Source organism: Bombina bombina, chromosome 6, assembly GCF_027579735.1.
Source record: "Bombina bombina isolate aBomBom1 chromosome 6, aBomBom1.pri, whole genome shotgun sequence".
Classification (NCBI taxonomy): domain Eukaryota; kingdom Metazoa; phylum Chordata; class Amphibia; order Anura; family Bombinatoridae; genus Bombina; species Bombina bombina.
In genome coordinates, this window is record NC_069504.1 from 981229815 (window position 1) to 981244094 (window position 14280).

General features: G+C 36.8%; 1 protein-coding gene across 1 annotated transcript in view; it reads right to left on the reverse strand.

The window, feature by feature from the left end:
- Positions 1 to 14280, reverse strand: part of FLT4 (fms related receptor tyrosine kinase 4) — a 276324-nt gene that overhangs the window by 17227 nt on the left and 244817 nt on the right. The window contains exons 23-24 of the mRNA XM_053718648.1: positions 4711 to 4833; positions 1074 to 1185 (exon numbers count right to left, since the gene is read on the reverse strand). Of these exons, the coding sequence (XP_053574623.1) occupies positions 1074 to 1185; positions 4711 to 4833 (235 nt within the window). The remainder of the gene's footprint in view (positions 1 to 1073; positions 1186 to 4710; positions 4834 to 14280) is intronic.

Below are 14280 nucleotides of genomic sequence, written 5' to 3' on the forward strand. Positions count from 1 at the left end.
GTAGGTATATGTCTGTATTTTCTTAAAACTTTGGGGCTTGGTTAGGAGTCTGAAAATCAGAGCAATGTTATTTAAAAATAAGCAAAACTATCCATTTAAAACAAAACAAAACTGTATGGGCTTTATAAATAGATAATCTACAAAACATTTATGCAAAGAAAAATCTAGTGTATAATGTCCCTTTAAGCTCATACTAATCATAAATAAGGGCAGAATTAGCCTCCTAATTATTATCTAGAATCCAAATATATGTTTCTATGTTAATGCTCTTAGGTTTGATGTTATTTAAATTATGACAACAGGGACTCTTGTATGCATGTTAACCCCTAATATGAGGACTACTCTCCCTCAGTACAATAGTTAACATGTTCTTGTTTCCCATTCTTCTGTTTCTTCCTTACACTCTTGGCTATCTCATTTTCCTCCACTGATTTATCAACACATATATGACTATTAATTACCATATTCTTTATGGCAAGCTCTAATTTTAATTGTATGATAGCTCTTAGAATATTACATACGTTCTAAATACTGCTGGTTCAGCTAAAATTACTAAATGTGTCCTTGCAATGTTCAGTCAGTTACTTGCACCACATCAATGTCAATGTAAGTTAACTGAGTAGAGAAAATATGTATATTTTGAAAAACAAAACATGAATAAAAAAAGAAAAAACAGCAGTAAACTAATTGTTGATAAAGTAAACAACATTTGTCCTTTAGTGTACTAATAATCAGGGGATGTTCCTGGGGGTACTGGGGTGTGCTACATACACTATATAATACTGTAGCCCCCCATACCTCAAGTACCAACTGCCCCCATTTTATAAAATATGTCTAGTGTTCTGGTTAGAATGAGATAGGAAAATCAGGAAGTGAAATGGTTATAACTATAAGTTAGTAATAGGCATAAGTATCTGAGGCCCCAGCAGTATGTCCTGCACCTATGCACCACCCATGCTAATGTCTTCCTCTGTCTTTATCAATCAGTCTCAATAAGTAAGAGATAGATGAAGACAATCCATTAACTAATCAGGCTCAGTTGTATGCATGATAACAATATATTATCAACTCACCAAGTGAAAAAATCTCCCATAACAACACTCCAAAGGACCAGACATCACTCTGTGTGGTATAGACCTTATCAAATATGCTCTCTGGTGCCATCCACTTCAGGGGAAGACGAGCCTGTTAACAGTTACAATAATTGTTATAAAGAACGTGCAATAAATGGTCATTACATTTATAATGAGGCTGCTGTTGTTATTGGTGGAAGTGGCCATTTTGGAATTGAGATTGTTTAATGTCCATGTTTAAAGATAGAGAGGGGTAGAGCAGTGTTCACACAATGATGTGCATGGTGTCTGTGAGGGGAAATTGGGGTAGCTGAAGCAGCCATGAAACAGTTCTCTAACAGTTGTAGCTTGCAGAGTAACTAAGGTCAATCTTAGATAGTTGCTGATAATCAGCAGGTGTAGAAAGGTAAACATCTTGCTTCACAAAATCTTGCATCAGTATCATTTTACACACAGTTTACATACTTTTGTATTACTTTTTACCAGTTTAAGGTGATAATGGTAAAACGCTCCCTTTTCAACATGGACAGCCCTTTGATATCGGGCGGGACTTTTACATATGTATATGTATTTAATAGCCACATACATGATATCTCATACCACTAATGAGATCAGTAGGGAATGCGAGATAATGGAAATTATGACGGCAACATCTAGAAATGGCATTTAGCAATCCCATTTTTAAAAGGTTTCTTTTTATTTCACATTCTTTTGTAAGTTTTTTAAAATCACATCATCGTGATCAGGATTTAACTGTTTGCCATTCTGTCTTGTATGTAGGTGACCAAGATGTTTTACACAGGATTTTTTTTTTTAAATCAATCCCTTTTAGAAATTGAAAGATTTAGGTGTTATCTTCCATATTCTATTCAGATTAACTGGCAAGTTGCTCAATAAGACAAAAGTGGCCAAAATGTTGTTTCTTTGTATTGTTTGTCCAGTTCTGTTTACAGTTGGAAATATGTGAGATCCTTGCAGTGGATAATCTCCCGCATAGATATAACGGGAACATTCACTGGAGGCACGTCACATCTGCTTTATGGTCTCAAAGTTAAACTATGTAGCATTGCTATTATACACGACTGTCTTGGATTTAAAATGTAATAATTCCTTACTGACAATTCAGATCCAGGCAACAAGACCTGCTACCTGTGTGAATCCTTCTAGTTATGTACTAAGTATACTCTTGTACTTGTAAGCTGTACTTTGTAACTAAACAACAATATGTCGATGTGTCCCTTTTTTCTTTTGTTATATTTACTGCTTAATGTCTTCAATAAAAAATGTGAATAAAAAAAAAAAATATCAGTCCCAAAAATCATGTTTTGAATAATCAATATTTACAATATTTACAACATTGTATCACCATCCTCTAACAGTAATAGGAATATTATTCAGCAAATACAAACTTAGCAGTTTCACGATTTACAGTAAAAAAAAAAAACTGTCATAGAAGATTAAATCATTATCCCCACTGTTCGTCTTCATTTCAGATTCTCTCCAAACCAGAAAACAATGTTTGCCAAGCATAAACTGCCTTCATAGATCTTCATAGTAATAAATCATTTTGCTTATGTATATTGTTTATCTTCTAAAATAAGTATCATTAAATTGATGCCTTTAGTGCACTTTTGGTTGCATTAAAAAGTACAGAATGTTAAAAAAGATGAGTTGCTGTTTAAAAAATGACCTGATGTGATTTAAGTGTAAAGTCCTATGGGACATAATAAAAGTTTAATATTTCCCCACCTTGATTAATGATCTTTTTAGTTTCTTGCACAGCATAGTATTTTACCCTACTTATTTAGCATCCATCTGTAACTCATTCGATTTCTCTCTAGTGGACTTTGCCAAAGTCTCTGAACTTGGATATTACACAGATGTGAGCAAACAACCTGGGCTCTATTTCTTCAGTCGTGTAATTAAAGGTAATCTTAGCTCTGATTGCTTTAATTGTGGTTTGAGGATATTGCTTCTCAGTAATTTCTAACTACAAAGCAGAAAGCTTCCTATAGTTTAGCCACACAGTTACGTCATTTAGCAGAAGCAAGAGTGTTGATAACTTTTATATATTTCACTTAGGTTACTAAATATGAAGTATTAGAATTAAAGGTACAGTAATCATTAAAAGGAAAGAAAGGTCAAAATTAAATTGTGCCTGGGTGCATTTCAGTTTGAAATAGAAGCATTTTTAAGAATATGCTTCCATTAGCAAAACTTTTGGTAAAAGTTATTTCTGTTTTTCTGCGACATATGCACATATCCCGTGAGGGTCCGTGCACTAGTATTCCTGCTCAGAGAGCTTAAGATGGTGTGTATTGCTTCTGTGAAGACGTCATTTGTTTCATACAAGCCACCACTCACTCTCTGAGAAGGTGCAATGTTGGAATACTGGTCCATGGGCCCTCACAGGATACAAGAGTTTGCCACATAAAAACAGTGATAACGTTTACTGGAAGCATATCACAAAATTGCTTCTATTTCACATTGAAATGCACCCATGCACATTTTGACCTCTCTATCCCTTTAAGCAAAGTTCACTTTATATGCAAAGAGGAACCTAAAATAATAGCTTTATACTGCTTCTCTTGAATGCTCCTCGGCTCAGCTTTAAGGCTGATCAATTTTTTTCCTAAAATCGGCAAGTGGCAGTACAGACATTACAACAGCCCCCTCTAATACTTTATCCTGAAGCATGCTCCTTAAATCAATCTGTCTGTACAACTTTCCAGAGTGCAGACATCCAACGCATGCGCAGTGGCATCACTTAAAACCAGCATGGATTGTGAAGCACTGATTGCAAAGCACAGGCAGAATGGGAAGGGCTTTGCATGTGCTGTAGTATTGTACCACTTGTAATATTGAAAAAAAAACATATGGGATTGTGGTGGCCTGAAGATCCATCCAGGGTATCTTTTTAAAGATTGTTTTTATGTTAATTGTGCAGATATAACATTTATTTATAGATACATGATATCAGGAATACACACACATAAAGTGAACATTATCCAACGTTTCCCGTATCTTTAATTGTACCATTAGATGTAAAACAAATCCAAACTATTAGATGACCCACTACTAATGCTGCTAGAATGGCGTAACAGAATGTAAAAAACATGGAAAAAGCCATTGCACTGTTTTGTTTTTATTTAAGGGATTTTTCCAAATTGTTTACTCAGATTTTTATGGAAATAAAAAAGTATACGGCCAAAGAGAAAGTAAATGACAGCTGACTTCCTGATATATCTAAATGCACTTTTTTCAACTAATAATATCAACCCATGACACATATAATTTACAGTGTAATATTTATGCTGTATAATTATATCATGTACATTTTTAAAACGTCAAAGCATTTTATCACAATCATATCATAACATTCTGACGTCTGCATTTTACTATGGACATGTGATCTATATTTTTATTTTGTACAAAATAGCACTCAAACAGGCCAAAATGAAGGGTTAACAGAATTTAAAATACTGTACTTGGGGAAGAGCCTATTCTAAATACAAAGTATTTGAGGTATTTGAAAAATGGGAGTTTTTTTTCTGCAATTGTGTTTGTGGTACATAAAATTAATAACAAATTCAGTTATGATACATTTCCCAAACCTCTGCATATCTAGTATACTTACACTGCCCTTTCTGACATAATCTGGGTCTTTATAAATATCCCTGGCCAGTCCAAAGTCACAGATTTTTACAACATTATTTTCTGATAGAAGAATATTCCTAGCAGCGAGATCTCTGTGAATGCACTAGGAAAATGAAACAAAAGCAGAGTTCATATATATGAGATAATTTCTAATGTTGCATTTAGAATGTTACCAGCTTTAAGAATATTTGCAGTATATTGTAATATATTGGCTTTAAATAAAAACACATTTTTCTCTCTTAATGTGTCATATATGTGATATTACACAGACATGAGTTATAATTGTTTGAAGCTCTGATAAGACAGAGAGATAGATATAGACAGGCCAACCACATACAGATTGTTAGACAAACATAAAGGGATATATTGTGTAACATAAAGGAGTGGTAATCTATATTGTTTGCTTTCGCTTGTAAACCTTCTTTGAAATAAACGTATTTGTTATGTGCTAGTAAGAGATCAGTGTGCAATAGATAGAATTTACAGCTATTGAGAACTTTGAAGTGAGGAGATCCTAATCCAGGAGATGTAGATTTTACTAACTTTCTAGAGTAAAATCCTATTATTTTAATTTCAAAATATAATTTCACCTTCCTTTTACTTAAAGAGAAAACAACAGCAGCAAAATAAACTGTGCACTAGCTGATGTAGACCCTTCAAGTATATCTGATTTCCACCAGTTAATTCAGCCATTTATTAACACTTAAAGAGTATGTTTTGCCTCCACTAGATGGCAGTATTTAATTTATGGACGAACATAAAACTGAATAATAAAAAAAACAAAAACGTTTTAAGTGATTCCAGAATTTAAGAAAACAAGATCTTTATCTTTCAGTTGGATAATTGGGGACACACAAACTTCTGCAATTAACTCCATTCTAAGACATTTCATGATATTTACTACTGAACATTTCCCAGCATTCTCTGATTTAAAAGGTCATCTAAGGACTAGGATGTGCCTAATAAAATAGGCTCAAACAAACAGAATTAGCGCATCAGTTTTATAATCTACGTGGGCTGCTCACTCAAACTGGTTGACAAAAGGTGAAGGTTATGTAGGGTGAAAATTGTGTTGTAAGTGTTGTGATAGCAGGGTTATAGGGCACACACCATTTTTAGAAATGGTATTAAAGTAACTTAAAACTCCTTTATAACTTAACACATTTTATATTACAATTTCAAAGTGTTTGCTGCACATTCAGATAATACCTTTTGGGAATCTGAAGTATTTTAATATTTTGAAATGCACCAGATATGTAAAGGTTGGCTATTGCAAGAATGCCTGTAAATATTTTAACAATTTTGTGAAATATATTGCCATATAACAGTATATTTTTTATGTTTGGGAGTAATTATCAATGGAAGTAGATTGTTAATGTTAGTATTTTTGCTTGTGGATATTGTTTTTATAAAGAACAATTATTCATTTATTTACAAGCAACATGCATATAATTAATTGCAAACTTGTTACTAAAATTCTGAGATGTTTATGAGTGGATGACATTATCACTGGTGCTTTGAAAACCTTGGCATTTAGCACATAATAGATATAAAAAGTGGTATTAGCATTGAAACAATTCAAATGGCACATTGAAGAAAGCCTGAAAATGTCCCATTAACAACACAAATGACAAGTATCTCCTGGGTCAACGTTATGCTGAATATTCTGTAGATCACAAACACACTGGCCTTGATCACCAGTCTGAAAGAGCCTGTCTGGATACAAGCTGCCTGCACACTTTCTGTAGTGGCAATTTGCCATTTCTAGATTCATTAAAAGGATATGTAAGTGATGCATTGTTTAATGTATCCGTTACAGCTCATGTTGCAAAGCAGGGCTGCCCAAATAGAGCCTGGGGGCCAGATCTGGCCCTCAAAGGGTTATGTTGTGGCTCTAAGCAGCTAATAGTAGATAAAGACATAAGTAATTTGATGTAAAAAAATATAAATTAGATCCACATGTCTAAATAAGTAGTTAAAGGGACAGTCAAGTCCAAAAAAAAAAAACCTTTCATGATTCAGATAGGGCATGTAATTTTAAACAACTTTCCAATTTACTTTCATCACCAATTTCGCTTTGTTCTCTTGGTATTCTTAGTTGAAAGCTAAACCTAGGAGGTTCATATGCTAATTTCTTAGAACTTGAAGGCCGCCTCTAATCTAAATGCATTTTGATAGTTTTTCATCACTAGTTCATGTGTTTCATATAGATAACATTGAGCTCATGCTCATGAATTTACCATGGAGACAGCTCTGATTGGGTAAAATTAAATTCTGTCAAAAGAACTGAAATAAGGGGGCAGACTGCAGAGGCTTAGATACAAGGTAATTACAGAGGTAAAATATATATTATAACCATTGGTTATGCAAAACTGGGGAATTGGTAATTAAAGGATTATCTATCTTTTAAAACAACAAAAATTCTGGTGTTGACTGTCCCTTTAAAGGGATATGAAACACAAACTTTTTCTTTCATGATTCAGATAAAGCATGCAATGTTTAAAAAATGTCTAATTTACTTCTATTATACATTGTATTTGTTCTCTTTCTATCTTTTGTTGAAAAGCAGGGATGTATGTTTAGGAGCCAGACCATTTCTGGAGCTCTATATAGCAGCAGTTTAGCAAGAATATTATCTATTTGTTAGATCTCATGAAGGTAGCACTCTCCAGATGCCTACTTAGGTATCTGTTCAATATAGAATATCATGGAGACGAAGCAAGTTTGATAATAGAAGTAAACTGGAAACTTTTTTTAAATGGTTTGCTCTGTCTGAATCAAAAAAAGAAAATTTTGGGGTTTCATATCCCTTTAAGTTAAAGGGATACTAAACCCAATTTTTTCTCTCATAATTCGGATTAAAGCATGCAATTTTAAGCAAGTTTGCTTTCTTTCGGCTAGATTACGAGTTGTGCATTAGTCTTAAAAAGCAGCGTTAAGAGATCCTAACGCTGCTTTTTAACGCCCGCTGGCGTATTCTCTTTTTTCAATGGGATTTGCATAGCGCCGGTATTACGAGTCTGCCAAAAAGTGAGCGGTAGACCCTCTCCTGTCAAGACTGGTACCGCATTTTAAAATCAGTAGTTAAGAGTTTTACACTACAAAGCCGTAGCATAAAACTCTTAACTAAAGTGCTAAAAAGTACACTAACACCCATAAACTGCATATTAACCCCTAAACTGAGGCCCTCCCACATCGCAAACACTAAAAGAAAAAATGTAACCCTTAATCTGCCAAACCGGACATCACCGCCACTAGAATAAATATATTAACCCCTAAACTGCCGCACTCCCGCCTGGCAAACACTAGGTAAATATTATTAACCCCTAATCTGCCGTCCCTAACATCGCCGCCACCTACCTACATTTATTAACCCCTAATCTGCCGCCCCCAACGTCGCTGCCACTATATTAAAGTTATTAACCCCTAAATCTAAGTCTAACCCTAACCCTAACCCCCAATAACTTAAATATAATTAAAAGAAATCTAACTAAAAATTCCTATCATTAACTAAATTATTCCTATTTAAAACTAAATACTTACCTGTAAAATAAACCCTAAGCTAGCTACAATATAACTAATAGTTACATTGTAGCTACCTTAGGATTTATTTTTAGTTTACAGGCAAGTTTGTATTTATTTTAACTAGGTAGAATAGTTATTAAATAGTTATTAACTATTTAATAACTACCTAGCTAAAATAAATACAAAAGTAGCTGTAAAATAAAACCTAACCTAAGTTACAATTACACCTAACACTACACTATAATTAAATAAATTAACTAAATTAAATACAATTAAATAAATTACATACAATTAGCTAAATTAAATTAAATTATCTAAAGTACAAAAACAAACACTAAATTACAGAAAATAATAAACAAATTACAGATATTTAAACTAATTACACCTAATCTAATAGCCCTATTAAAATAAAAAAGCCCCCCCCCCAAATAAAAAAAAAAACCCTTGCCTAAACTAAACTACCAATAGCCCTTAAAAGAACCTTTTGCGGGGCATTGCCCCAAAGTAATCAGCTCTTTTACCTGTAAAAAAAAAATACAAACAACCCCTGGTGGTTGATATAAGCCACTGAGGTGATGCTGTCCGACTGAAACCTGATAAACCGGGCTAAAGACAATTGAGGCCAAGCCATCAGAGCCATTGTAAATCGCTCTCAACTCCAAGGTTTTTATGGGGAGAGCAGACTCCTCCCAAGTCCATAGTCCCTGCACCTTTAACGAGTCCCAGACTGCTCGTCCGTGGTCACAATCAAACAGGAAGGTCTCCGGAAGCATGTGCCCTGAGAGAGATAGTCCTGAGAAAGCCACCACGGGAGAGAGTCTCTTGTTGACTGGTCTAGGTCTATCCTCTGAGACAGATCCGAATGGTCTCCATTCCATTGTCTGAGCATGCATAATTGCAGAGCTCTCAAATGGAATCGAGCAAAAGGAATGATGTCCATGGAATCGACCATCAGACGAATTACCTCATACATTGAGCCACTGATGACCAAACAGTAGACTGAAGAGAGAGGCAAGTAGAGAGAATTTTGGATTTTCTGACCTCCGTCAGAAATGTTTTCATAGATAGGGAATCTATTATGGTCCCTAAGAAAACCACCCTTGTAGCTGGAACAAGGGAACTCTTTTCCAGATTCACTTTCCAACCATAGGAATGTAGAAAAGACAACAGGATCTCTGCATGAAAGTTTGCTTGTTGACAAGATGGCACCTGAACGAATATGTCATCCAGGTATGGCGCCACTGCAATTCCCCGGGACCTGATCCCTGCCAAGAGAGCCCCCAGAACCTTTGAGAAAATTCTGGGAGCTGTCCAAACTGTAGAGCCACAAACTGAAAGTGTTTGTCTAGAAAGGCGAATCTCAGGAATTTGTGATGATCCCTGTGGATGGGAACATGAAGATACACGTCCTTCAGGTCTATGGTCGTCATGAACTAACCCTCTTGGACCAAAGGAAGAATGGAACGAATGGTTTCCATTTTGAAGGACGGTACCCTGAGAAACTGGTTGAGGCACTTTAGGTCTAAAATCAGTAAAAAAGTTCCCTCTTTTTGGGAACCATGAACAGATTTGAATAGAATCCTAGACACTGTTCCCTTACTGGAACTGGAACAATCACTACCAGGGAGGAAAGGTCCTGAACGCAGTTCAAGAATGCCTCTCTTTTTACCTGGTCTGCAGATAATCTTGAAAGGTGGAATCTGCCCCTGGGAGGGAAAGTTTTGAATTCTATTTTGTAACCCTGAGATACTATGTCCACAGCCCAAGGATCTGGGACATCTCGTCTCCACACTTGACAAAACTGGGAAAGTCTGCCCCCACTTGATCCGATCCCGGACCGGGGGCCGACCCTTCATGCTGACTTAGACAAAGCTGAGGGTTTCTTTGATTGCTTCCCCTTATTCCAAGACTGATTGGGCTTCCAAGAAGACTTGGGCTGCTCCTGCTTGGAAGAGGGATAGGAAGACCTTTGACCTTTGAAGTTACGAAAGAAACAAAAATGTATTTGACGTTCCTTTGAGTCTGTTCTTCTTGTCTTGCGGTAGAAAAGACCCTTTTCCACCCGTAATATCAGAAATTATTTCTGCCAGACAAGGTCCGAACAAGGTCTTACCCTTGTAAGGAAGCGCCAGGAGCTTGGACTTAGAGGTAACATCAGCTGACCAAGATTTTAGTCACAATGCCCTACGGGCTAGGACAGAGAAGCCAGACATATTGGCTCCCAGTCTAATAACTTGCATGTTAGCAACAGAAATAAACGAATTAGCTTGTTTGAGAGTCTTAATCTTAATCCTATCTTGGATGTCCTCCAACGGAGTCTCTACTAAAATTGATTCAGACAAGGCGTCGCACCAATAAGATGCTGCACTTGCTACTGTGGCAATACAAACTGCAGGTTGCCATTAAAGATCTTGATGAATATACATCTTCTTCAAATAAGATTCCAGCTTTTGGTCCATGGGATCCTTAAAGGAGCAGCTATCCTCTTTAGGAATCGTAGTTCTCTTAGCCAGAGTAGAAATAGCTCCTTCTACTTTAGGTACCGTGCGCCAAGAATCTTTAATGGAGTCTGCAACAGGAAACATCTTTTTAAATACAGGAGATGGGGAGAAAGGAATCCCTGGCTTCTCCCATTCCTGTGAAATAATCTCCATCACACGGTCTGGGACAGGAAAAAACTTCCACAGAAGAAGGAACATCATTAAGTTTACTAGATTTCTTAGGGTTGACAACAACAGAAGTATCGGAGTCGTCCAAAGTAGTCAATACCTCCTTTAACAGTACACAAAGGTGTTCTTTCTTAAATCTGAAGTTTACTTCTTCAGTATCAGATGAAGGAATAATACTGTCCGAATCTGTGATTTCACCCTCAGAGGCTACCGACGTATCCTCCTCATCAGACTTATGAGGGAGGGCAACCTGCGCAGCAGTAGGTGGAACAGAATCCTTATTATCTGATTGTCTATTTTCCTCTTGCCTTTTCCCAGCATAGGCAAAGCAGATAATGCCACAGATACCGCAGAAGATACCTGTACAGCAAAATCTGCAGGCAAATACACTCCTCCAGGAGACTGAGAGGAACTGCAGGGCACTCTATGTGACACCATAGAGGCTTGGGATGTTTGAGGAGAAAGCTGTGGCATTGCCTGAAAGGCATCATCCTGAGAGACATTGGGCTCAGAGGGCAACAATTTATCTTTAAATTGAAGTGTTCTAGCTAAGAAGCAGCACAGAATTGCATAGGCAAAACAATTTGTGCCTCAAGGCATAAAAAGCATTTGTCAAAAGACACAGTCTTGGTCCATGTCCATAATACTAAATAAAAAATTCCCCAAATTGTAGAAATTTTTAAAATAACTTTAAGCATTTTTAATACCCCAACCGCTAAACATTATGCAAAAATTCTTTAAAATAATAAACCAATCAGGCCCCTTACACATCAGACAGGCTGAGGTGCCTTACCATAACACTTATACACAATTTGGTTGCCAGAAGTCTCTAAACAATCATATAGTAGATCGACACTGAAGAGACTGAAATTTATTGATGCTGCTATGCTCCGTGAATATCCAACAGCAGAGAGAAGTCACATGACCCGCAGAGAGAGGAAACTACGCAGCAAGTAAAAGGTGCGCGTTTCCCCCTGCCTACAACACCGGAGCTTAATTTACACAAACGCTCAAGCAGTCTGTCAGTTAGCCTGTTCTAGCTAAGCAAGCAAAGAAAACCAACTAACAAATTTTAAGTTTATACATAAATCCCTGTATAAAACATAAGCCACACACATACTAATAAAGTATTTCAACAAAATTAGCCCAAAGAGGAAAAAAGTCCCAATAAAGGGAAGATTAACCCCTAGAGGCCGATTTATCAAGCCGTCAACTGCAAATACGCTGGAATTCCGCAGCGTAATTGTGGAGAGCTTGATTCCCCTTTTTTATCAAAGCCTACAGACCGTCAAAAGTTGAAATCTGTGACGTAACATACGATCCGCCGGTCTCAGTCCGACACAGATCGATGCTTACGTCATTACAGATGTTCCGAATGCAAATTCGGCACTGACTACTTTTGCTAGTTAACAAATATCTAACAGGTACGCTCGCTACTATTCTGGCCCAGCGTACCTGGTTTTCAATCCGCCGCCCTGGAGGCGGCGGATGCCATAGGAATTAATGGGAGTCTGAAAGCAGCAAAAGCTTATGTTCGCTGCTGCCTGATATCCCATTGATTTCTATGGGAGAATAAAAGTTATGTTTACACCTAACACCCTAACATAAGCCCCGAGTCTAAACACCCCTAATCTGCCGTTCCCTACACCGCCGCCACCTACATTATACTTATTAACCCCTAATCTGCCACCCTGACATCGCCGCCACCTACATTATACTTATTAACCCCTAATCTGCCACACCCTACACCGCGGCCACCTAAATTATACCTATTAACCCCTAATCTGCGCCCCGAAACCGCTGACACCTACATAAAGTTATTAACCCCTATTCCGCCACTCCTGGAGCCCACCGCAACTAAATAAATGTATTAACCCCTAAACTCCTGGCCTCCCACATCACTATCACTAACTAAACCTATTAACCCCTAAACGGCCAGCCCCCCACATCGCCATAAACTCATCCCTATCTTATAATAAATTTAAACTTACCTTTAGAATTAAATTAAACTATATTAAACTAATAATTAACCTACTCTAACTGTTATACTAAAATTCAATAAAACTATATTAAACTAATAATTAACCTACCCTAACTGTTATACTAAAATTACATTAAACTATATTAAACAAATAATTAATCTACCCTAAACGTTATACTAAAATTACATTTAACTATATTAAACTAATAATTAATCTACCCTAACTGTTATACTAAAATTACATTAAACTACAAATTAAATTAACTAAATTACATATTTAAACACCTAACCCTACTCAAATAATTTAAATCTACTATTAAAAATTACAAAGTTACAAAAAACTAACAACTAAGTTACAAAAAATAACAAACACTGTTACAAAACCCCCCCACTAAGTTACACACAAAAAAAATCAAATATGTAAACTAATTACACCTTATCTAAGAGCTCTATGAAAATAAAAAGCCCCCCAAAATAAAAAAAAACCCTATCCTACAATAAACTACCAATGGCCCTTAAAAGGGCCTTTTGCGGGGCATTGCCCCAAAGAAATCAGCTCTTTTACCTGTAAATAAAAATACAAATACCCCCCAACAGTAAAACCCACCACCCACACAACCAACCCCCCCAAATAAAAACCTAATTTAAAAAACCTAAGATCCCCATTGCCCTGAAAAGGGCATTTGTATGGGCATTGCCCTTAAAAGGGCATTTAGCTCTTTTTCAAATGCCCAAACCCTAATCTAAAATTAAAACCTACCCAAAAAACCCTTAAAAAAGCCTAACACTACACTTACAGTTTCTAAAGAGCCGACATCCATCCTCAACAAAGCGGCAGAAGTCCTCATCGAAGCGGCCGAAGTCTTGATCCAAGCCCGCAGAAGTCTTCATCCAGACGGCATCTTCTATCTTCATCCATCCGGTGCGGAGCGACTCCATCTTCAAAACATCCGACGCGGAGCATCCTCTTCTTACGACGTCTTCTTCCGAATGAAGGTTCCTTTAAATGAAATCATCCAAGATGGCGTCCCTTAGATTCCGATTGGCTGATAGAATTCTATTGAATGTTGCAATCAGCCAAGAGGATTGAGCTTGCATTCTATTGGCTATTCCAATCAGCCAATAGAATGCGAGCTCAATCCTATTGGCTGATTGGATCAGCCAATAGGATGAAAGCTCAATCCTATTGGCTGATTGCAACAGCCAATAGGATTTTTTCAACCTTAAGTCCGATTGGCTGATAGAATTCTATCAGCCAATCGGAATCTAAGGGACGCCATCTTGGATAACGTCATTTAAAGGAATCTTCATTCGGAAGAAGACATCGTAAGAAGAGGATGCTCCACGTCGGATGTCTTGAAGATGGAGCCGCTCC